This window comes from Xiphophorus hellerii, chromosome 11 (genome assembly GCF_003331165.1).
Source record: "Xiphophorus hellerii strain 12219 chromosome 11, Xiphophorus_hellerii-4.1, whole genome shotgun sequence".
Lineage (NCBI taxonomy): Eukaryota > Metazoa > Chordata > Actinopteri > Cyprinodontiformes > Poeciliidae > Xiphophorus > Xiphophorus hellerii.
Window position 1 is genome coordinate 22,920,359 of NC_045682.1, and position 26,400 is coordinate 22,946,758.

At 38.3% G+C, this 26,400-nt stretch overlaps 1 protein-coding gene across 4 annotated transcripts in view; it reads right to left on the minus strand.

Moving 5' to 3' along the window:
• The window catches only part of dclk1a (doublecortin-like kinase 1a), a 50,994-nt gene that overhangs the window by 3,286 nt on the left and 21,308 nt on the right, over positions 1-26,400 (minus strand). For 2 of the 4 annotated variants that reach the window (XM_032576689.1, XM_032576687.1), the window contains exons 6-16: positions 14,236-14,330; positions 6,990-7,071; positions 6,375-6,547; positions 6,017-6,136; positions 3,336-3,482; positions 2,240-2,373; positions 2,043-2,120; positions 1,621-1,717; positions 1,452-1,532; positions 1,260-1,373; positions 927-1,070 (exon numbers count right to left, since the gene is read on the minus strand). In XM_032576689.1, the coding sequence (XP_032432580.1) occupies positions 927-1,070; positions 1,260-1,373; positions 1,452-1,532; positions 1,621-1,717; positions 2,043-2,120; positions 2,240-2,373; positions 3,336-3,482; positions 6,017-6,136; positions 6,375-6,547; positions 6,990-7,071; positions 14,236-14,330 (1,265 nt within the window). Of the gene's footprint in view, positions 1-926; positions 1,071-1,259; positions 1,374-1,451; positions 1,533-1,620; positions 1,718-2,042; positions 2,121-2,239; positions 2,374-3,335; positions 3,483-6,016; positions 6,137-6,374; positions 6,548-6,989; positions 7,072-14,235; positions 14,331-18,251; positions 18,397-26,400 lie in introns of those variants that run through there. The other 2 variants (XM_032576690.1, XM_032576688.1) reach the window with 2 other exon arrangements.

Consider the following 26,400-nt stretch of genomic DNA (forward strand, 5'->3'; position numbering starts at 1 on the left):
AAGGTTTTTGATTTCTCCAAAGCTTTAACAGGGTTCTTACACAGTTCTGTCATGATTCCATACATTTACAGGATAAAATTTTCTAAGTTCTCATTCGTTTTATAAGTAGTTAAAAAATGTAAATTCAGTAACTCACAATGATTGCTACAATTGTAAGGCTTTGCATATAACCAGAGAATGGAAGGAGGAGGCATGGAGAAAGGTATTGTTGGATAGACAGATAGATATTCAGATCTGGAAAACACTTTTCCAGATAGCATAAGAATCCTGCATCAGTCCTTTAATTTCCATAAAACTTGTTCATAAGATTCATCATTCTGAATTCAAATATACACCAAAGTAACTAGAAATCAGACACAATGGTTCATCAAACTGCTAATTTTGTTGTTAATTTATTCATGTGTGTCATCAATTCCTCTTGCCACTGGTGTCTCAAAAAGCTGTGACTCTCAAGGTCGCTCATATGTCAGTGGTTGGGCCAGATAACAGAAGCCAGGGAAGTGAAGCTGAAGAGCAAGGCCAGTTCTTAAAAGAGTGAGCTGGGTTGGAAGCAACACACATAAAAAGTGATTAACATATTCATGCACACAAGAGTAAAACCACAGGAATTTAAAGACGCAAACAGAGAACAGCAGGATTTGTTTGAAAAGGCAGGATTCACAAAAACATTCTCTGAAGAAATCACTGTGACACTCATTTTTGACGTTTTCCATCAAAGATGTAGCTTTGTTCCAGGCGACACAAATAAATGACAGTGCAGGTTAAACAGGTGTGAAATGTGTGTTCAGGCCAGGGGAGGATGAAAGGGAAGAAGCAGAAAGCTGAGTACAAACACCAAATCATGCTGAAATAGCAGCGAAGCAGCAGCCAAACAGCGGGGTAGCGCTCAGTGATGGATGGGACCGGGACCATCAATTTCACAGACACTATTTTAGCTTGTTTTGAATTCTGACCACTTTGTGGCATTTTTCACATCTCCATGGAAACCTGGCGTACCTTATCCAGTACATAGCTGGGTGCTGGTAGAAATCCAACGACCCAGATCGCTGCATAGAAAAGCTGTCATCCAGCTGAACACAAAGAGAAACCAAACACCAGCACACGTGAGAAAACTTCAATCAGAAAGCTGGAACTGTCTAAAGTGTTGGAGCTATGTGAACAAAAGAAGAATAAAAATTCTTCTTTGGTGTAAAACATTTTAATTGTGTGCAATAGTTGTCAAAGCAGTGGAATAACGGGGTCTGTGGTTGATTACTTACAGAAATGACTGACACCCCAGCGTTGGTGTCGTTGACCTTGGGCCCAGTGTTGAAGTGCTTCTTTATCTTTCCCGCTACAGACAGCTGGTGTTCGTTTTCACACAGACCCTCATTCTACATTGATTAAAAGATTAGCAAGTCAGTGTTTCTGAAGGAAAGACAGCTTCACAAACTCACAGATGCTATACTTACAGTAACCCAAGGATGCTCCAGCACCTGCAGGGCAGTGTATCTCTGGTCCACCTCCACCTCCAGCATGGACCGGATCAGATCCTGCAGAAACAAACAGCGGAGGGTGAGCTTGTTTCTGTGGTAGCACATCATCTTCTTCACATCACGATGCAGTTAGGGGATTACTTACCTTTGCTGTCTCTGACACGTTGTCCCAGTATGGAAGAGGAAATTCAAGCTGCCCCATCAGTATCTGATCAAAAAGGGCTTCTTGATCCTCACTGCTCCTGCAAAAATGTTCATAATAGAAATCAGATATGAATGAAATAGTTCTCTGATAGAGCATTTTCACTGCTACAGTAAGACTTCAGGTGTAGCACAGAGACATCGAGTGGTGGAAATAAGTAATTGCAAAACAATAACCCTTGAAAAGAAACATTTAAAAGCTCATTTAAGGTTTTGTATAAAGACCCTGTTCAAAGAACAAAATATTCAAACAACTCCAATTAAACTTCAGTGCACGAGATTATTTCAAGTTTCTGTCAATCAAAGCTACATATTGGAACCCTGATGCAATAAAAAACATCTGTTTGTAGATAACTATAAGCTTACCCTCGAAAAGGTGGGAAACCACACAATAGGATGTAGGTGATGACTCCAGCTGCCCAGATGTCCACCTTAAGGCCGTACCTATTCAAAGATAAAGAAATAATTAGAATGAGAAATACTGCAGATCTGCTGAGAAGATAGAATATTATTTTGCCCTGCAGCCATCATCACATCTGATCTGAACTAGGTACTTCTCTTACCCTGTCTCTGCAATAATTTCAGGTGCTACATATGTTGGGGTCCCGCAGACCGTGTAGAGGGGTCCATCCACCACCGTCGCCAAACCAAAGTCTCCCAGTTTCAGACTTTTGCTGCCATCTGCGTGTTCATACACCTACAAATTTACATAAAGAACAATTGGTCTGATTAGAGGTTTGGTTCTAGAGAGCTCCACCGAGTATAACACGGTGCAGTAGGAAAAATTAAGTTCTATGAAAGGGGAATGAGCAATTAATATAGCTTATCTGCTGTAAATATTAAGATGTTGTCCTTAAAGGATTAAAGACCAAAGTAGACTTCTATCACCTGAATACATCCAGTCTTAAAATGTAAAAGCTATATGAAAGCTATTTTAAGAAACTTTTGCCAAAATAATAACTTTGTATTAAGTATAGAACAGGCAGACCAACACTGGACAGAATGACCGACCAACATCAAAACAAAGGTTTGTACAAATTGTTGTAGCAGTTTAACTGGATTTTTCTAAGGTAGTATAAACTGCTGCTCCTTACTGGCAGCTCTAGCAGCTCATTGACCTATTTTAGCTCTTTGGTGGGAGATATCAAAGTGGGAAGATAAAAGACTAGGATGAGTTATTTTAATTAAAGCTTTTAACACAAAAGATATAAAATGAAATGTTTGGTGCTCATAAGTTTTATCAATTTAGGTTTATTTTTTTCTGTTGGCCATTAGCTATTGGTGCTACATTGTAAAGGTAGAAGCAAAATAGCTAATATAGTGCCAGCAGCAGTTTAGCTCTGTGCTAAGCACAAAAGTAATGAGCGATGCTAATAGTTTTATATATTGCAGTAGGATATTAACTGTTCAAAAGCTTTTAACAGAAGCTCAGTTGAAAACTCCCAAACTATCCTAATATCTGCCTGAAATTTGAATGTGACCCAGCATCATTTGGCACATTTTTGGGTGGAAGAACAACAGAATTTGGAGAAGGAAAATGACAAGAAGAATATGAACAGAAGGATAAAGACAGAAATGAGTGATGCTACATCCTTCAGGGACCAGGCAAAGCTGCAGGACACCACAAATCACCAAGTTACTGTACATGTGTTAACTCACCAGCAGGTTTTCTGGTTTGATGTCTCTGTGCACGATGTTGAGGCTGTGGAGGTATTTGATGGCGTTGGCCAGATTGTAGAGCATCCCACTGGCATCCCTCTCCGTGTATCTGTTGGCAGAGGTGATGGCGTCGAACAGATCTCCCCCCTGCAGACAAGTCATGTGAGCTATTAGGACTGGAACCATACTGTTTTGGGGAAACTGTCTGGCATTTTCAGATTCAATCTTTTCAATCGAATCGCTTAGTCTTTTCTGCAGGAAATAGTTTTCTTTATTGAACAGTGCATGTTTTGTCTGATCAGCGGTTGAAAGGGGTGATGTATGACCCCATTTCTTAGCTTGTTTGAAACTTTTCATTCACGTCTGTAATTTGCATTTTCTACTAATTACTTCTGTTGATTCCCTTAACTGTTTCTCTCAGGTTTCAGATTGTCATATTATTCACCTTTCCAGATCTCAGCCTCTTCTCTTCTCTCATGCTCTCTGAGACTGTCTCTCCAAGTGAGCTAAATGGAGCAGAGGACTAAAATAGGACTCTGGTTTTCTGTCATCTAGCACTTTCTCAGACTCTCTGAAGCTTTGGACAAAGTAGCACAAGAAAATGCCAAATACACTGTCCGGGTTTGAACTCCGGACTGACAATTGTTTAAATGAGAGCTGGAAATAACCCTGCTCAACTGCAGTGGACACAGAACATTACCTCACAGACAAATAAGAAGTAGTGGATAGATGTGAAGTGGGAGAAAATGGATAATTGGTTTTAATTTTTAATTTTTTTCTTTTGACAAATAAAAAATCTGAAAAGTCTGGCATGCATTTCTATGTGCCTCTGCTTGTTTAGGGTGTTGTCCTGCTGGAAGGAGTACCTCCACTTCAGCGTCAAGTTTTTTGCAGCTTCCCAGGATTTTCTAGCATAATTTATTGCAAAGGACTCCCACAGGATGGTGCTGCCACCGCCATGTTTAACAATGGGTGTGGTGTTGAGAGTAATGTGCATTGTCACCTGTCCTCCATACATAGTTTTAGTGTGAATTTGTACATTCTTTCACATGTTTACTGTATCCCTTATATATATGTGGACAATTCCAAACATAACTTCTGTTGACTTTCTTTCATTATTAAACAGTCTAAAAGGAACCCAGGGTCTAGATAATCTCCTAATAATCTTACACTGGCTGATGTTAATTTTCATTATCAAGAAAACTCTGACTGACAACAATACATTCATAGCATATTTTTTCAATTAGATTCTTTCGCATCACTCCTCAGTCAAAATGACACCATGCTTTTACCAAAAAAGAATAAATTCTCCAGGGGTTTAATTTGGTTACACCCTTCCCGATACTGTCTCAAATTATTTTCTGACTGCTCCCTTAGTTCAAATTAAAGTAACAAACCCAAATCAGAAGCCAAAACAATAACCCATAAGTACATGATTACTATCATCTTATTCTGCATTAGTTGTCTCTCTCGCTCTCTTGGTCCCTGGCCGTGACTATGTTCCACCTCATTCATCCCCAGCCTCCTCTCCGTCCTCCTCCCTCTTTTGGACATGGTAACAAGTACGCACATTTCTCCCACAGACTGCCTCACGTCTGTGTCCTGTAGTACTCCATACAACAGAACGAACAGATGGATCGCATTCCTGGCTCCTGAATTATGCACAAACATTTCTCGACTCATAGAGCAGGAGAGAGAATGAAGAATGCGAGCACAAGAGCGCCTGGAGTGATCCTCTCCATCTCATGCTGCGTGACTTCGTCATTCGTTGCGCCGCTTGATTGCTACGCCTCTGTCTCTGTCGTCATCTCAGCTGCTCCACTCAAGATATGGATCAGCATTATGTGTAATAGAATATACACTGAAAACTAGGCTTGGTATGCCTAAGCAGAGCAAATGGCCATGAATCTGTTGACAAGACAGCTGAACCTCAGGATTTGTTGAAAAGTGGTGGAAAGGAAGTAATTTTTGGAAAAGAAAAAGGCCAAAAGAGGTGCTGTTTGCAGTTTGCCACAAGTCCTTTAAAGATTAAGTTAAATACAGGACAACCCTGGAAGAAAATGTTTTAAAGGCTGGAATATGGAGGTTCACCTTCAAGGAGGAAAACCTACATCCAAATCTAAATCTAACCTACAGTTAGAGATACAATGGAATGGTTTACAGCATGTTTCAGTACTAAAATGTCCCAGTCAAAGGCCAAACCAAAATAAAATTTAAGAGATGTGGCCAGGTGAGAAAATTACTAATGCTCATCATCCAGACAAACTGAGATTTGGCTATTTTGAAAAGATGAGTCAGAAAAGAAAACATTTTTTAGATGTGCAGAGTTGGTAGAGATATACACAAAATGTATGCCACACTTTTCAGATTTTTAGTCGGTTAGTTAGGTAAACCATTATTTCACCAGGCAAAATATTAAGGACGATTTATTTGCAACATTAGCCTGAAAGCACAAAACCAAAGGAGAGAGGTGGACAACTGCAGTTATAACTGCAAAGAATAATTGGAAAAATAATGAAAACATGAATCCTCTCCTTTGCACTTCACAATTTTGCACTACTCTGTGCTGACCTCTGTGTTGATATCCTAATTATTTCCACTTAGGTTTGGGGCTTATGTGTCAAAATATGAAAAAGTTTAAAGACACTCTATGCACATCAGTAAATATGAAATAAACATACCTTGACCAGTTCCATGACCAGGTAAAGCTCATTATAAGTGTCCACTTCCTCAATGAGTAAAACAATATTTGGGTGTTTGACCCTGCGGAGGATGGCCACCTCATTCTGAATCATGTGTTCCTTAGAGCAAGCAGAAGAACATTGAACAACTAAGTGAGATATTTGAATTAATAAAAGTAGATTTATTTAACCAAACAGGCTAAGCAAAAACATGTTTGAAGCTAAACAATATTAGCTTAAATTACAGTCCATGCATGATGCTCTTTATGAAAACTTCTTTTCAATTACAGACATTACAGTTTCTCTCCTTGACTGAACACAGTTTAAATTCAAAAGTTGCTTTCAGACATTTGTTTACCTTGCCTCTGCATTTGCCCTTGTTGATGATCTTCAGAGCGTACTCCCTCCCCGTAGAGAGCTCCACACATTCGCGCACAACTGCAAAGTTCCCGTCGCCCAGCATCCGGCCCACCCTGTAGCGGTCCGATATGTAGGACGGCACAGCAGGAACTTCGTCCTGGAGAATCTCAGCTGCAGGCGTGGGACACAAAAGGTTCAAATCAGTTTACAGACTAAAAAATATGTACCACTTTATGAAAATGGTTTTCAGAGCTCTGAGTAAAAAAAAAAAAAATCAAATATTAAGATGTCATGTTAATTTAGAACATGTTCATCCTTTTCTCCAGATCAGTATTTTTTTTTTCTCTATAGATATTGAAGCTTATAACTGACTAACCTTTTTACACAATATAAAAAGGCATCAATATTTTACAGTAAGGCACCAAAGGAGGGAAGAAGTGGTGAGAAACCATGTTGAGAACAGAATGTATAAATCAGAGAAGCATAAAGAAGGTACAAAAAGAGGCATCAAAGGTCACAAAAACGGACTCATATAAGTTTGACATTTGAACGTGTCAAGCTTTTCCTTATTAAATAATAAATGAAACAATTTTGCAACATAAATGTTCCTGACCTTCAGGATTGACGTCATTGCTGTCATCCGCTGGGCTAGAAACCTGGGCGGAAGACAAAGAGGTGGAGGAACCCAGTGACCCCTGCAAAGAGGGAGAGAAATTCACTTTAAAATTATGTTATTCCATAAAACACACCACAAACTCTGCAGAAAATAGGGATTCTAATTTGCAATGGATAAATTGCATTTTCCTTTGAATTGATGTATGATTGAAACTCCTTCAATACCTCTGTTCATCACTGCTGCTTGCTCACAGAAAACTAATAACAGATTCCACAAGTTAGAAGGTCTAATATGAATAATCTGCCATTCTCTAAAGATAAAAATGTCAGGATTTCCTCTAACATGTAATTTCCTTTTATGGAAGCAGCAGAACTGCAGAGAATACACTTCACAAAGGATTTCAAATGGTATGAGGTGAAAAACAAATTGGCTTCCAAATTTGTAGAAAAACACTATTTTAGAATGGTAAATGTTAGTGCCACATTACTTTGTATGTCCAGTGAAAAAAAAAGTGTTATCTTGGCATTTGTATTGCCATTATATCATGTCAGAAACTATCGCTGTGTGCGTGTGTGTGTGTGCATGTGTGTTTCAGATACCCCTCTTTAGTTTTTGGATGACTTATTTGTTATGACATTTTAAGTCTATAATAGACATGCCATCCATTTAAATAAACTGTGAAAACATCATTGGTATTTCTTTTATATATGTAAATATATACCTTTATTTTTAAAATGAAGAGAAAAAAAGTCAGTTGCGGAAAAAATATTTTTGCTCAATAGAAAAAAAATCTCCTAAAGGGCAATTGAATACGTTATGCTGCCGATTGAGCTGCAGAGGACCACAAACCCTTTTCTGTGTCAAAACTTTACAGATTTCCTCATGAGAAAAGATGACTGACACTTGCACATTGTGAGGATCTTCACCGTCGTTACAGAAATGGAAAAGGCTGTTTTACTGAACTTTTACGACTTTTGTTCAGAACCTATTTACAGATTCTGCCCTAATTCTTCGCCTGAGTTGCTGTCGGTGCATTTACTCATCTCTGTTGCTGTGACCTGAAAAACACCTATCTGAATGTAGCCATGAGTCAGACTAAAGTCAGATTTATATAATGTTTGTGTTTGGTCGGGCACTCGTTCCCAGAACAAGAAAACCCACTTAATGCCCGACGGCCCTGAGGTGCTTTTCATCTCCTCTTTCTACTCTTGTATTTTTCCTCCTCCGTATGTCCATTTCTGTTGTTGTGCCCTAATCGTACATCTACGCTCACCGTCTCATTTCAAACTCCTATCTCTACCCGTCTCTCTCTCTTGCTTCCTGCCACAGAGGGAAACAAAATACTGTTGCTATGGAGACTGCTCACAGAGAGAGGAGAGCAGCAGCTTATGAAACTTCCAGTGAGGAGACAGAAAGCCTATATATGGCCATTTCCTGTCTGCAGACTGGGAGGTGAGCTCAACCTTCGATGAAAACGCTGCCCGTCTTTCCTGTGAGGATGCCGGTGAGACAGATGGAGTGACAGACAGAGTGAGAGAGAAAGGATGAGGAGTCTGTTCTGGGTGATGTTAATCATGATTATATCATAAAGCCCAGCATTCTCCCTGCTGGCTCATTTTGTTATTTCTGACTTCAGAGCTCGGCACTCTTGTTTGAACTGAGTCACTCTGCTAAAAAACACACTTGGCAAAACCTTTCACATAATTTTTTTGGACATACTTCTCTTCAAATCTGCAATGGGAGTTCTAGGCAGCTGAAAACTGGTCAGTGGATAAAAGAGAATTAGGGAGGCTGACTTTAAATGGGAAGCATAATCGCAGAAGCAGATGTGTTGAGGCAGAAATAATGATCTGTTCTGTGGTGGTAAAGAAAGGCTGCCAGCTGTAGAGCTGCAGATTAAAAATGCAGTGCACATTTACATAACCAACTTAGAGGTATTTCCAGCTTTGTCCTCTGTGCTGCTGTCTGAATCTGATTAGGAGACACATCCCGAAGCCTTCCTGCTCTCTGGTCTCAAAGAATTGAGGCTCTTTTTTTTCCCCCTGCAGCCTCTCTTGTCACTTTCAGTGCCAGACAATATTAGACAAAGGACTTAACGCTGTTTGTTTTTGGTGGAAAAATGTAATATGATTTAATGGAAACTGAAGAGTTTGTTTTGTCCCTGTATGACTCTCTGGGTTTAAACAGCAAACAAGACAGATTAGATTACTGGACTTGTTGTCTAGACAGACAGACTGTCTTTTTTCTGCTCTGCCACTCAGACAAAGTGATGGGATCTTATCGGGATTTTGAACTTCATTTGCAAAGAGTTAATTTAATAGACCAAAGACTTTTTTTTTTTTAAATCGCGAGAACTTCAGGTGCGCTTTCTAAAGTAGTAAAATTAAAATCAGCCCAGTTAACTGTAAGTAAGGTTTTTAAAATGACCAATTGTGCATTTCAGTGCATTAGTCAAACTTCACGTTTTAATCAAAACAGGTTACATATTTTTACCAGTCATGTTACTAAATGGAGGAAGCTGTAATAATTGTATCTCTTTACATACCAAAAATGCATAGATGAAGAGAAAATTGTCCAAACAGAGTGGATAGCAGCTGCTCTGGGCTTCTAGTTATTAATGCAGAGCTATTCCGCTCAGTTGGGCAGCTTATGAAAAGTTAATTGCAATCATACATAAAAATAAGAAACATAAGGAGCACAAGAAGAAAGACCACAAAATGAAAATGAAACAAATTTAATGACTCAAACAAATGAAAATGAATACATTCAGAAAAAAAGGAAACACAAAACAGGAACAAATGAGCCAAGAAGAGCTGGCAGCCTCACATGACAGTTGTCATATCATGAATGTAATTTATCCCAAAAAAAGGTATGCATGAAAATGTTCTGCATCTCTTTGCAAAAGAGTTATCTTAAGGAGCATTGAATATTACACATTTTATAATCATTTAAATAATTTATTTTGTTAATAAAACTTTCAAAAAAAAAAACAACAAATCTACAAGTTTAGAAACTAATGACTTAGCCTCATGTGGTGCAGCCAGTCACATTAAGAAAAAACAGACTACTTAATGACAATAACACAAAAAGTAACAGGAAATACAGTGCAATACAAGAAAAACAAAACAAAACAAAAAACAGTCCTATGGATGAATAAGACAAAGTTACAAGGTTTAATGGATCATTTCTTTTTCATCTCACGGTTTCTTTCTTTCTCACACAAACACACACAAAAAATTTATGATAAATCACCCAATACAAGAAATGAGTGATATGGATGAGGGACAGAGCATGCAACTCAATGGAAACTGGATATGATTGGCTAAAATACTCGCCTAATGAACACTTGAGGAAGACACCTAAGCAGATGCAGACAATGGATGGATGACTAAAGAGTGAAAAGATGGTATATGTGACATATCACCAGCTCATCCAAACAACCCGACTGTCACAGGTTCTGCAACGTGAACGTCTGTTTCTCTCACCTCCAAGTTGTCGCCGTCACATTTAATTTTTTCGCTTGATTTATGATTTATTTCTCCGCTTTGTATTTTTCACAGAGCCGTGACCTCGCCGGCTGCTTTCATTCATCTACATCCGCCTCGGATAGCAAAGCCTGGTGCGGGAGCCTGTGTGGCTGAACGTGTCGGCACATTTAAAAGGAAAATATGAAAGAGAAGTAGACTGCTGTTTGAGAAGCAAGCGGCCTTGAAGGGACAATGAGAAGTTTGAACAGAAAGGAGGGAGCGAAGGGAGGAGGTGGGTGACTTTGTGGATGCAAATCACTTTTATAAGCTTTGGCTGCCAGTTTACAAAAATAGGTCACATTGTGCACAGAATGTGTAAATCAGACAGCAAGTGCATCGTGCTCATCTGCCACCAGAGCACAAATGATGATTTTATGCATAAGTGTTTCTTCTGAAGCCTGCATGAATGTCTGCTCGGATTCCTGGAGGATTTATGCGTATCTTTGTAAATACAGCTTTGCATGCATGAAATTTAAAAGATAAAAGCTACTGTGTCAGTTTATTCTGCTTGAGGAAAACAGGTTGCACTGAACAGAGGAATGTAGGCAACCTAATTCTGAGAGCTGATTCCACCAAGGTGACATGTTAAAGTGAACTGGAGGACTGAAACAATACGGCTGCATCTACAATTCTCTTTGGAAAGCTATTCAAAAACTGTTTCTTTGACATGGTAAGGCATGTTTTGAGGTTCAACGATTTTTTGGAGAGAACAAGATTTTCATCAGGTAACAGAAAGGCCAAAAGGACTACAGCAAAGTTGCTCCATTTTACCCTTAAGAGTTCTCAATCTCCATCTGTCATGCAACATACTGGATTAGCAGTGTTGTGGAAAGCTAAGTGATCTAACATTCTTTAGGAATACACATGGAAATTGCTGCACTGCTAGCTATGCTAACCATGGCGATAAATAATATAACTTTTGTTTCACAATATTGGCAAAATCTTGACTTTTTACTTCAGTAAAATATTGCCCTATATTACTACTCAAAAAAAATCAGAAGTCAGCTGAAGTGGGCATCTAGAGAACAGAGCTTTACAAAAATTGCAGATCAGAAATGACAGGTGTAAGGAGAGAGTACAGATGTACTTGACTTGTTGAACCTGGTGTCTGCTTCTATCATTTCTCCTGTGGAAGTAATCCACAGGGAAGTAATCCACAGGAGAAAGAGGGGATACAATTTCACCCTTTCAAATGAATCCAGGCCTGGGACTCATTCTCACTCACTCACTGTGAGTGAGTAGGAATGGCTGCAGCTGAAACTGTCACAGGGGAGAGAAGGAATCTCTACCACGGAGCACAGGAAAGTAAGGCGCAGGGCGAGAATTATAACATAATATTGCTGAAGAGTGTGAAGCTGCAGAGTGGAGAGGGGAGATAATGGGCTGAAAGAGGCTTCCACTCCTCCTTCTAGTCAAGCTATTGCAGGCTCAGTGTAAAGTGTTAGAAATTGCAAAACTCAGAATAATCTCTCTTTATGAAATAGGCTCTCAGCTTGTGATGTTCAAAAGAATTTAACTGCTGTTTTCAGTGAACTGTGCAAAAAAAGTGTGTTTTACTTTCATTTTCTCATTATGAGTTCAGCCTACGATCACATCTCAGAATAAACTGTTTACCTGAGTAATAAGATGGTAATTCACATGTGTAGTCACTAGAAACACAAAATTAAAGCTGAATAACTGCCAACCTTTACCAATTTGAAGTTTGACTCCAGTCTGAAGCAATTCAATTTAATTTTTACTTTGGTGTATGTGTTTACAATTAAGAAAAGATATTTTTCTATATGAAATTTAAATTTTCAGTAGTCTAAATCATGACAGTTCTCCCTGTTTATTCTCTGAGTGTGTTTGGCAATGCGGGTTAATGTAATGTATGTACGTGCCAGCCTGTTTCTTTTATGTCGACCCAGTTCCAGGCAAATGCGTAAGTTCTGCTGTTTGGTTCTCAGTAGCTGCAACCCAAATCTGATCCGCTCCCACAGCCCTGGCTAACAACTGTACCACTGATAGATCCTTCTTGTTTTATCAAATCGCTTCTCAAATGTTGCACGAAACAGAACCTATGAAGCTTCTAGGCCTTGTTTTCTCAAACACCTTCACAAGCATCTCTGTAGTGCTTATCTATGGGTATATAAATATTTTATGTTAATGGCATTCTATTTAAACAGTAAAGTGAAACTTTTCAAATAAGTCATATTAAATTCATATGCCCTTGTTCACTGTGAACATACAGTTAAATAAATATTATGTTTGGGTTTTTTTTCTAATTAGCAGTGTTTGAGGAGTCAAGGTGATCCAATCCCGGTATGGCAGCCAGTGTCTATTGATTAAAAATTGTATTCAAAGCTTTGAGATGTGGAAAAATGCAAACAGTAACAGCACAGAAACTAGAGGATGCTCAACAATCTTTCTTAATATAGAAGGACTGTTTTGTAACATTAAATACTGTGGGCAAGCTACAAGCCAAGCAGAAACCCCCATTCACTGGCCAGCTATATTCGCTTATTATGTTGCCAGTGTTACTGAAAAAATGGCAGAACAGAAGAAGAAAAAAAAGAGTAGCACTGTTGACTTGACGAAGTCTAAAAAGTATTTCAATTTGCCTAAACGGAAGCCTTCATAAGAAAAGACAAGAAAAAACTAAAGCAAAGTTATCAGAGCAGGAGCAATATCGCAACGAGTTCATATATATTTTAAAAATCTCCTGAGCTTTGGTCAAGACAGAAACTAATCCAAAAACTTAATTCTTCTGGAAATTTTTGAATCACATTTAAAAAATGAAATTGAAGGACTTGCAGTAACCTTCAGCCACAAGGTTGGGGAGAAACTACATGAGTTTCATTTGTACTGCTGAAATCAGTAGCTCTGTTGAAGGAGAAAATAAAAGCTCACCATTATCACTGTTGTACCAAAACATTCATCTTGACACATTTAAGTTGAAATTCAAGCTCACAACAACTGGGCTATGAAATCAGAAGGAACAATTAGTCTTTGAATTAGACATTTTTCCATTGAGTTGCATGTCCTTTCTCTGCATTATACCTTTAATTTGTGCGTCAATCCTATTACTATCCTATCTCATATTCTCTTGTGAATATAGTGTTTCCAATAAATGTTTTAATCAGTAAAATGAAACTTTACAAACAGTTGAATTGATAAACTCTTACTACTATAAAATGTTTTCTAAATCCTTTGCAGGGGCGTACACATACAAAATGACACAAGATCCGCCCTTGTCATTTTTAGATCAGATGCTGGACAAACTGCTGACTCATAAATCCAGAGATAACTAGAAGCGAGGGCTGGCGCTGTGCGATGCAGCGCCAACACTTGCAGATAGAATTCTCGGCGAGGAGCAAAGAGCAATGCGTCAGCATATGTGTAAATGCAATGGACGTGTTTTTCCGACTAGTAACACGTGTCCAAACGTATATGCCTTCAGAGCTTCTCAGAGCAGTACTGGATGAGATCAAAGCTTCACTCCCCACCCTGATCTTAGATGCTAAAGGTGTTGGGATGTGCTGGTTTCTTCATGTTCAAGTGACTCTAAGATGTAGTTGGCCTATGCTCAGTCACAGCTTTGTCCTTTTCCTGAGAACATAAAAGGAGTGTGTTACAGACTTAAAAGTCTCTAAAATGTGTGGGCTGATTGTGGGTGGAAATCTTATGTGATTACGTGTATGTGTGTGTGTGTATCTGCTTGTGTAATCTAGTCCTACCTGGCGTCGGCTGAGGCTGCCTGGGCTGGTCGGGGAGGGGGTGGGAGATTTCCCCGAATGAGGAGTGGACTGCTGACTGGCCGGCGTCCCGTTCACTGGAGGGGGAGAAAAAAACGAGAGAAAAGTGGAACACGCAAGAGATGAGAGAGGGAAAGACTGGAAAAGAAAAACATTTAAAACTGGACTGGTGTTTTTCAGGACACTTATAGCAGCCCACACTTCCGCCCTCAGCATATCCATGCACATGAATGAGACGGAGTAGGAGTGAGGAAGCAGAAAAAGGAAACACTAAAATCCATTTTACGCTTCTTTCGCTTATGTTATGTTTTGGTATCTTTCTTTAGCCATGACTCAAACCCTTTCGCTCAAACTATTTACATTGTCGGCTGGAGGTAAGCAAAGGTTGTCCTTATTTTTGACTGCCAGTTCAGTGCACGTGTGACCTCAGTAGTCTCTTTTTCCAGCTGAAGCAGAGCACAAAAAATCCCCGCGGCAGGATCTCGTTAAACAAGAAAATTATATTAATCAACATTTCACCTGAGTCCTGCAGTCAGGCAAAATAAACTTGAGGGCATCATTAAGAATTTCACGTAGAGATGCATCATGTCAGTACAAATTAACAACATGTGCAATTTTGCAATCACAAAGTATTGCCTGAATTAAAAATTTGGTGGGCTACAATGCCTTTTGTGCTAGTATTCTGAAACACTAGGAGGGCCAGGTTTTTAAGACCTGCCAGGTTTTCAAGACCTAGTCTTGAAAACCTGACGACTCTGATGGCTCAAATTAGCCTCCATTCATCTCTTCTATTGTTCTATTGTACATGTGGTCGTTGACCGTCAGGCCAGAAGGTAGGGATGTGAATAGTCCATGTTGGGGGTGGGTATCTATGATACCTACAGGAGATCAGATCTCCTGTAGGTAATGCTCTTCAGTTTAGTTTTGAAGCATACATGAAGTGTTTTTGGAGAGATGTGACCTTTTGCAGCTGATCCATGATGTTGTGCTGCATTATCCAGGTCATTTTGCCAAATGTACATAGAGTTTGCAAAACATACAATCTGTTTCAAAAAGTATGCAAAGGTTTTTCTAAAAGAAATTAGTAATGTTTCTCTTTGAAATAAAGCTAAGAGGGTATAAAATGGCAGTTTAGAAATAAACTAACCAAATTAATTGTGTTGATCCACCTCAAAAAAATCATGCAAAAAGTGTAAGCAAAAGAGATCTAATAGACTTTGCACATGCAAATTTGCATGCAGCCTTTTGTGCTGTGGAGGATAAATAGGTGACTGCTTCACCTATTTAGTTCACAAGAACTAATGGCATTTATTTCAGTCATAATCTTGCGGGGGGTGACCAAGGTTCCATCACTATGTGACAGCTGGTCAGCAAACCTGGCAAACATGATTGACATGGCAGCACTGAATGCACATGTGCTTTATCAGGCATGCATTGGGGTGCAGGAGAGATGGGTGGACTTCTATATTACTGTCAGTCCTGCACTTTATATTTTATATTTAGATTTATATTCATATTTTATACTGTATTTTATTTTACTCACAACATTGGAACCTCAAACATTGTCCTGAGCCGTATGCAACAAAATTTCGTTCTGTATACACCCTGTGCATTGAAAATGACAACAAAGTCAGTCTAAGTCGAAGTCGAAGTCTAAGGAACAATTGTGCAACTGTGAGATGCTGAGGCCATTACCAGGGTACTTAAGGGTACTTAGGCCATTTGGCCATCTCTAGCCTGAATAGGAGTGTTGTCTACGTGGACTACCTTTGGCCCTCCTAGTGTTAAACACACCTTGTGTGGATCTTACAGAGTGGGATGCTAAAGCATAGGAAAATTGCAACCGTGATAAAAGGGAGTAGTGAGAAAATGTGGGTTATTTGAAATCAATGTGATCAATGCAGTTTTTTCCCATAAGTGATTGTGCCGCCCCTCGCAGAACGGCATTGTGGGCAGTGAGATAAGTTACCTGTACCAAACACTGCCACTGCCTGTAACTACAGTTTTTCTTTTCTTGTCTGTGAGAAATTTATGATGTCAAAAGCATTGAAAATCTCCCTTTTTTTTAGTTTTCAGCAAAGTGAAGGTTTTACAAACCAAAGATATTAATCACAATCAGGCTAGAACAAACAAGAATGTTAGAGTTTGAAACTGATTATCAAATGAAGTCTAAATCAATAAACAAACTGTGAAATGGCTCCTTAGGTTAGCAATACCGTTAAATAAATTCAAAATAGACGTCAACTTTAGTGTCAACCCTTACTGGCTACCATTAGCAACGGTAACAACAATATTGCAACGTAACAGTACAGACTGCATGTTGGACGGGACTAAATCTACCAAAGCATCTAACACTGCGCTACTTTTAACTAACTACTGCAACAGCAAATAAGAGGAATGAGAAGACTTGGCTGAGTTTTAAACTCTAAACTAATATTCCAACTAGCTAACCTTTAGCTGCTAAAGTTGGCTCTTACAGACGCAAAAGTATGCATTTGCTTCAGGATTATTGACAGTATTACCACTTAACTGAGGGTCTGTCTCACAGTTGGTTTGAATGTCTGGACTCCATTTGATATTCACTAGTTCAAAAATTAAAATACTCAGACTAGTCAACCAAAAACACAATTCTTCAAAGCAAAATTTGAGAAAACTTTATTCTATTGTAATGTGAAAAGCACTATAGAGTGGCGGTCTTGATGTTGATAACACCAGACTGATTCTGCCAGTGTGGGTTGTTTGATAGAAAATTCTAGAATTTGCATTTGCTACTATTGTGTATACTAATTTCATTCTATTTAAATGTTTGTTTTTATGGACCTTCGATTGCATTTAATCACCTTTAGTTCAGAATATAAAATGCTTAAAGCTAATTATTCTACAGGGACCACGGATTTATTATTGGCATTGTTAGAATTGCCATGAACTTCCAGTTGGAATTTTAACTAATTCCAACTGGAATCTTTTCTTCTTTTACTGAAAGCACTGCAATAGGCTTCATGCTTGACCTTTCTCAATTTAGGGAATCACAAACACTGGGCACAGAAGAAGACAGAAAATTTGGGGAAATTATTCTTCACTGATTAGTTGTGGATTTGTCAACCTTTTTCTCTATTTGTGAAAACAAAAAAAGGGAGCTCATTATATCACATCTGGATCTGAATGTCACACCCCTAAATGTTATAAATTGAAGTAGTCTGAGTTTTGAAGCAATTTTATACAAAAGCCGATTTATTGTGCAGTAAAGGCCTGCTGTTTGAAGAGAAAAAATAGGTCTGTTCCTGAAGAACTGGGAAGTAGCGTTATTCAGGAATTAAAGTAAAATAAATTTTAAAAATCCATTAAAAGGGATTTACCAATCTTTGTCGCTATCAAGCCCCCCTCTGCGTTTTACCTTTAACCACACTTCTGAACCTTATTTCCCCACTAATCTGAAGATTGCTAAATGTAGGCAGCATAGATTTTCACAGTCAATCCCTTGATGCAGCAGACAAGCTTTTTTGTTAATGCTTTCTTTCACTTGATTCCCTGAGTCTCAGCATGAATTGAACAAGAAAAGCCTCTTCACGGATACATTTTTGTAGTCCAATTCATGCCCAAGAACTTTCTGAATTATTCCACAGTAAAAGGAAATGAACACAGCAATCGGTTGACGGCTTCCCCATTAAATTACTCAAACGTTCATATAATTAGTTTGGGTTTTTTTTTTAACACGTGTGAGGATAAATTAAAACGATGAGTTGTCGGTGCCGTTCCTTCATTGATGAAATTCAGCATCAGCGTTAGACAGTGAAGCCCTCCTTTCAATTACAAAACGACATTAGCCTACAGCGTTAATGTCACCAATTTATTTTGTACCAAAAACAATCGAAATCGCTTTTAGAAAAGCTGTTCGTCAAGGTCAAATATCGGGGAATAGAACATCTATGATCATCCGGATTTTAACACATAAGTTTCGGGCTTGAAATGGCAACAAAAACGTCGGCCGAGTTTCCTACCTTCCACTTCCAGCATGGCGAAAAAAGCACAGTGTTAATCCAAAGTGGCGAAAGGAGAGGAGCAGCACCTTTTTTTTAACGCGTTCCGACCGAGTGTGTGTCTGGTAGTAAACTGGTGTGAATGGGAGACGGAGCTGCGCTATACTACACGGAGAGGCGGAGAGGCTGCTTGCGCAAACTCTGACGCGCACGGGGAGCGGAGGGAGAGATAGAGAGCTGGCAGGAGAGAAGGAAGGACGGGTAAAAAAAAAAAAAAATCCTAAAATTGTCTTCTTTTAGTGCTGCTCGGTTATAGTTACCAATAAATTTACGCTTTTATTTAATCTGGAAGCAAAACAGAATGACGAGCAGGTGGATTGAGCTTAAAGCAAAGGACACATACTGGAGTGATTCAGAACAGAGTGTTCTAAAAGCTCTGTTTCTTCATAAAGAAATGTTCTATTTATGACCAGAAAACCCTCCCAAAGCTTCAGCTGCTTACTCAACACCTCCATTTTCGCATTCCCGAAGAAACAAAACCAGTCCACACTATAAAAAGGGATTTCTAAAGGTAATGGATATTGGTAATAAAAAGATCAACATTGTAAATTCTAATATTAACTGTTTTTAACAACAAATCCTACAAAACGTTTTGTTATTTAACTAAAGACGTTGCTTCAGTTAGCTGCTATTCTCCTTCACTGTATGATGCTGAAGTGGACTACAGTAAAATTGATATATAGTATAATGTTAATTACAAGCATGCCTCAATAAATTATAGTTGGAAATGCAGTTTATTTTAGTAATTCAATTTAAAAATTAAACTCGTATGACTCATGCAGATTTATTATAAGCAGAGTTACATATTTCATACTGTTATTCTTGTTAATTTTGATCATTATGGCTTAGAGTTAACAAAAACACAAAGTTCCCTGTATCAGAAAATAACATTGCTTAAGACAAATAAAATGAAAATTTATGTTACAGTTATATTATAGCTAGACAATCATGACTATTGACACATTACACAGTAAGGCTAATCCAGAAAATGCCATCACCAAAGATGTTTCCATCCACAGAGGGCTGTATTCAAAAATATTGGAAAGCAAAATTTAGTGGAAAGAAAAAAGGTGCATGAGTATCAGGGATAATTAAAGCCTTGTGAGGATTTTGAAGCAAAGCCTTTTAGAGTTTGGTGAAGTTTCAAAATGTATGGACTGCAGCAGGAGTTCAGTGCTTCAAGAACCACCACTTGCAGACATATCCAGCATACAGCCTACAGCTGTCACATTCCTTATGTTATGTCACTTCACCAGAAAGTTCAGGAGCGATTTATCTGGGCTGGAGAGAAAAATGACAAGAATATTACTCGGCAGCCTAAAACTGGAATTTTCAATAAAAATCAATTTTCCGTTGCTCAAACATGTCAGGAGCTGAAAAGCATTTTCGGAAGTCAAAAACTACATATCTGGGTCCGATTTTGTACATCAGGTGGAAAAGTTATACTTATCTGTATGTGATACAGATTTTACCATGCAGCTGCAGACTTCGGGTGTAAATATTTGCTGGTCTAAGCTGTCTGCTTGCAGGCTGCCTTAAACATTTTCATTAGATATTACAGATGCATCCTGATTTTACAACCTGAGCAGTTATTACAACAAACAAGACAGTAGCTTAGTCAACAGTCCTTAACAGGTTATTCAAAAATAACAGGTTATGTGATCATTTTTCATGAGGTTGTACATAATATGCACTCAGACACATTTGAGAGCATTTGTGGGAACAGTTGTTACATAACACATTCTATTATTTAGTACATTAGTGAAAGGGAAGCTCTAACTGCACGACTGATTTTGATAAATACAGTAAATTAAGAGAAACATAGCTCATAAATCTCCTACGAAATATATGCCTGTTTCTTGTTTGTGGTGCAGACTCACCGGAGTAGTCTTAAAAGCCAAGGGCTAACTAAGGAGACTGGATTGTGCAGTAACAATTGCCACTTATGATACTCAAACCTTGGCTCCAGCTGTTCTTGAATATGGCACCTTTTATTAGTTTAATAATTCAGCTATATTTGCAGCTCGTTACTGTTACTTTCAGTGCCAGTAAAAGCATAGTTTTGTAAAAGCATGGCATTAAAACTATGTTTAGAGTTAAGAAAAATATGTGATATATTTCTCAGAGATTGAAATGCAATTGATATAAATTCAGCGCAGAATTTATATGCCCATCCTATACTTTCCAAAGTACACGTTCAATAGTAGATTTACTATTGCATGTGCAAAATAAACATAATTTAAGGTGAGATGATGTGATGTGTGTTGATAATTGCAACACATTACATTGAAAATTTGAAAAAGCCTAAGATGGGTAAAAAAAAAAAGATGGCCTTCCAGTGATTGTGGAATACACATAAAAAATATGCAACTAAAATTGGGCTACTAGCAGCCTGAAGCGAGCTCTACTATTTTTAGTGTAATTAAGCCTTTAACGTGTAGTTGAAGTGACAATTATGAGTCAGCTGAAGGGTGTCTGATACCCAAGCAGGAATATGACTGTACATCCAACTGTTTAAGGCTATAACAGATTAAAGTAAAGTTACAGCACCAATGTGGAAAATGAAGGCTCAGGCTGAAGGAAATGAACTTGTTGACCAGACGATGCTTTGGGAAATACTGAGTGTGTAACAAATAGCGAAGCACCAAGAGATTGGGATCACACAGTTATCGCTTGATGAAAAAAATGAAAATAAATAAACAATGGAGTAATTGTGTCAAGCTAAGAACTCCCACCATTTGAGTGACATGCATTTGAACCACGTTTCATATCAATAACAACTGCAAGTCTCCATTACATGTGTACAACAGGAGAATGAAGTGTTTGCTCTTCCTGAGTTGTAAAATGGAGTTCAGTCAGACTGGATAAAGAGCATCTGTGAAAATCAATGCTCAAATCCCACCAAATCCTGCTCATTCAAATTTAGGTCTAGACGTCCAACGCTTTTATCAAAACCATTCCACTATAGCGCCGACTGAATTCTTCCAGTCATTGTTCTGTTGGTCAACCTCTCCCCCAGTCTCAAGTCTTTAGCAGCTTCTAACTGGTTTTCTTGTAGCACTGCCCTGTATGATCCATCCAGCAATAGCATGACGCTGCCACCATGCTTCACAGTCAACATTATGTATTAATTATTTATGTCCAAAACATTTCATTATGGTTTTATTTTATCAGACCACATCATTTTACATGATGTAGCTCTATACGACCATATCTTGGTAGATTAGCTTTAAACCTTTCCATAACTTTATCCCATACCTGTACAACCTTCACAGGGAACTGTATTTATCCTGAGATTACGTTACAGAAGTGGACTTTACCTGCTGTTAACTTGACTTCTGAAGATTGCATGAGATTTCATTTAGTTCTACCACAAATTTAAAACTTAGAGTGATTGCTATAACTTTGCCAAGAGTTTTGAAAACCATGTAAGATTTTCTTACAATATTCTGTGTAAATAGTAAGTAAAGTGTGTGATTTTTTAAGTAGTTATGATGAACCAAATGATCCGCCCAGAACATTCTATTATGCAAGCCACATATTTTCATAAGAGATTAGCGCTGCAATGACATTTAATGCATCACATCAACTGCAACCAAAAATAACAGCTATAATTACTGAGAACTTTAATGGCAAATAAATACAACCAGTAATTGTCATAATGTCACAGTTGAATTTTGAGAGAAATGTTTTCTATGTATGAAATAAATTGGCACCACGACACATAGATTACTGACTTTTAGTGGATGACCTGTATTATTCATACACATTAATGCACATTTACGTTTTCTGTGTATGTTCGCCTGCATAAACAGGTTTTATGGAGCACAAAAGTAACGGATGCTCCAAATATAGCACATTTACAGTTCATAAAGTTTCTCAGACAGGATTGGGTTCTCTGGAGACATACTGGATCTTATTTTTGGGTCACCCCACCCCAGAGGTTTCAACACAAAGAGCGAGATGATTTGCAGAGGTGTCGAAGCGATGCTTACTGATGACACCATCTGCACTTCTCTGTTGATTTTTAGCAGACGTGAGGCATCAACGGAGGCACAGATGGTGAGATGGGGAGAGGAACTATGTCTGAGTGCAAATTGTTTTCGCACATTATTTTGGGTCGGTGTGTTTATGCATTCTCAGCTGGGGTTGTGGCATCATCGCAGAGTGAATATCGAGCAATGACAGTGTTAAGCCTGCCCACTCACAACCACTGGCAGATAAAGCACAACATGACAGGATATAGCAGACACTTTTCCATATTTATTTTCATGTAATTTTCATTTCTCTACCTTTTCCTTACATTAAGATCCGATTATATAATTTTGTTAGTACAAAACATGGGGTGGCTACTCAAAATTAAATACCCAACAAATAGACAACACATAAGGTTTCTTTATTTTGCTTCAGTAAGAACAAGGAAAGAGAATTAAATTCAAATGTGCTGTGAGCTGCATACTGAGAAGTTGTTTGATGCTGCTGGGAACTGATAAGGCATTCTGTCTCGTTTCTTGGAAGGCTTCTGTTGTTAAACCTAAGTAGAAAGGACAACGTGTTTGCCTAAACCTAGACAAAAGATAAAACATTCTGACTTGAAAGTTACATTATCTGACTGCTGTAGACTCCTATCCAGAAATGACTGTCTCATTTTAAACATAAAACTAGAGAAAAACGACAAGGACAACTAGAAAAGAAAATTGAACCAAATAAATGCTTTTTGAGTTTGTGGATTTCTTTGTTCTTTTCCCAACTATGCATAACTGCAGTCATACTGTGGTGCATTTCTAATGTCTGTTCTTTGTTGTTCCTTTGTTTTCTTTAATCATCAAATATGACTTTCAGAGTCATAGCATCATTCTAATTTTTAGCTCTCTTTACTGATTTCCTGGGAGATTCTTGTTTGTTATCTGGCGGATCACTGTCAATCTAAATCTGATTGGGGGATGAATATTTTTAATTTAATTTCTTGCAACTAAAATTAAAATATACTCAAAAGTAGGTTTGATGTTGGAACCAGTCACTGCTAGGATCAAGAAGTACACAAATATATTAATCGTGACCAAATAAAGAAAGAAGAGTGAAACACAAATAAAACAAACCAAGCTTCATCCATTGGGTAGCTGGCTTCACCCTTGCACATAAGGTCCATCATCCAAAAGGAACTCAGAGTCGGGTCAGTAGGCTCGTTTACATGAATAAGTAATCTGAATAAAATGTGTCATATAAACGCTCCAATTGGAATACTTGTCTAGAACGGATTGAAATTGTAATCCAAATGAGAGGTGTGGTTCATGCGATTGAGAAAAAACAAACTTAGCTTATTTGCTCAAATCATATTTAGGCTTCACACCCAGATGTCCATCTATACTATTAGAAATGTAAAATTTTGATGAGCGAAACTTCTTTTCAATACATCCATTGAACTTCTCTCCAACATAAAGAAAGGGAAATATATTCTTACGTTTCGCTGGACAGTACATTTATTTATGTTTTCCCAAGAATGGGAGCAATGCAAGAACTTAGTATTTATTTAAGGGTTACAAACAGATTGTTGTACTGATGCAACTGGGTAATAGAAATAACTGTAAAATATTCACTACAAATAGTTTCATTTCATCCACAAAACAAACAGGTTTCCAGTGAAATTCTTCAGTTTAACACCTGATTGGATTTACGGAGCTAGTGTGAGTGTGTGAAAAACAGTGTTTGTGCACATGGCAACCCCAACCCCCTTACACACACACACGCCTACACGCAAATCTAGTGTTCAACAGTGTCCAGATTTTGGCTGCAAGCTCACACAGCCATGGGCAGTCAAACACTCAGAGGGACACCAGGTGGTGTTTGATGTTGTGCTAAATGCTCTCTGTGACAGATATAATTCACACTGATCAGCTTTTAATGCTTTTTACTCAGAATTGGTTTGGCAAAGGTTTTAGCTGATTTATTTTATGTCTTATTTGACTTGAAATGATTTAAGTTAGTATGCTATTTCAAGAGCACTCTGCCATAATAGAAGAGAAATGATGGCACATAAAAACGTGTTCTTTTTTTTTTTTTTTTACGTAATTGTTATTAAATATTTATAGAAATTCTTAAGACTTCAAAACAAAATCTTAATTTTCTTTTAATCTGGTTATAGAACAAAGCAAACAGGGTAACACTGATGAAGGTTCAGCAACTGACTATTTTTTGTGTCGCTCATGTAAACAAGCAGTAGCCAAACACAGACTGGGCTTAATCCATAAAGGATTTTTGGCAAATTAACTCAGTTTAACTTCAAAATATTAAATTCTGTTTCAATTTAGTGAGTCATTTCCAAACAGATAGATCATATTTCATATTACACTAATTCAGATTCCGTTTTTGAAACCATTTATTCAAATTCGGTGTCTGGTGTCACAAAGTTCTGCTCATACGAGTCTTTCTTGCGACCACATAACAGCAGCAGAAATGGCTGCACATGAACAGTGAAAAGCAGCAGATGATGTTGACTCACTTTCATTTGAGAACAAATTGTCCTGCAGAGAAGTGAGCACGGTGTATTTTTTTTTTTAAACGGGGGAGAGCGAGGGAGATTGGGGGGATAATGACAAACAAGAGAGGAGCGGAGAGGGTCAAACAACAGATCCATCAGTTGTTTTCCTGCTGTCACTCCTCTCTCCTGTTACAGTCAGGCAATGTTCTAGGAAATAAATACAACAGTCAACAACAACACAACATCTGATCACAATAGCATAAGTGAAGCCACGAAGGTATGTGGGGTGTTTTTTTTCTTTCTTTTTTACAAAAGCGACGAGACAGGATGGTCTGACTCACGATTCTAGACGGGAAGGGAATGCCAGTTAGCTCTGTCTGCACAGACGGCCATTTCATAGGAAGTCACTGCCTTATATGGGTGCCTATTGTGTCTCCAGCTACATGCTCTAAGTGTGCCACGTTTCCATAGCAACCAAGAGAAGTCTCTCCCCCCCCCTCCCAATATGACTTTTTGTTTTTTCATTTTTTCTCTCTCTTTCTCTTTTTCTCCCTCTCTCACACACACATACACGCATGTACACCTTAGTTGCAGATGCAATGCTGTGAGCCAGATCAGAGACTGTATGACTCACCCTCATAACCTTTTCCCCAAAGTTCTCAGTCTGACAGCACTCAGAAGCTTCTCTTCACAATAAAACATCTTTCTCTCTACACCTTCTCACTTTGTTTTTCACATCTTCATTCTGCAATTATATTTGTAAGAAATAATAATAATAATAATAAAGTTTCTGTGCATATTTATGACTTCAAAAAGCAGGTGGAACAAATCATTTCTGTAGGATTTCTGGGGGTTGCATCAGCCTACTGAATCATACCCAAACCGGTGGGTCTCTGTACAGTCAATAACTTCATAATTACAGCCGAAATGAAAAAGTGTGCTGTTGCGTAACTAGGCAATACCAGTCAAAGCTCAAACTGTGCAATCAGGCAAAGAACGAAGTGATATTTGGTAAAGCTGAAAACTAATCATAAACTCCTCACTGCTATTAAGACGAAATTAGTGGCACACAACAATGCTGGTGCATTAGTGAGAACTCCATTAATTTCCATGAATTAATATTCATTTACTGGGATGTTTGTGTAATCTAAAGGAGTTTTATGGATGTCTTATTAGGCACAAACTAAGCACAGTGTGTGTGCACACTCTTAATGTTTCATGACATTTCATTAGTATGTCAGGTGAGGAACAGTTTGTGTGGAGCTGCAGGATTGAGTCACTAGCCCTCTTATCTTCCCTCTCTCTCCATCTCATCTCTCTTTTGTTACCTCTCTCATCCCTGCTTGCATTTTCCTCCCCCCCTGGGTGAAATCAGCTGGATCTTGCCTCATTTCAATTTGCATTTTGCATGCACTGAAACACGGCTCGCATGTATGCGAACACTGCCAGACAGTCTGCATAGCGCTGATTTCATTACAGCATTTATTCACACTGTGCTGCGACATGGATGGAAGTAATGAGCTGGATAACATAAGAAAAATAAAGACGAGGGAGTATCGCGACACAAACACACCCCAATTATTTCCACTGGGTCTGTGCCACCATACACATTCCTCATGTGCAAACACAGAC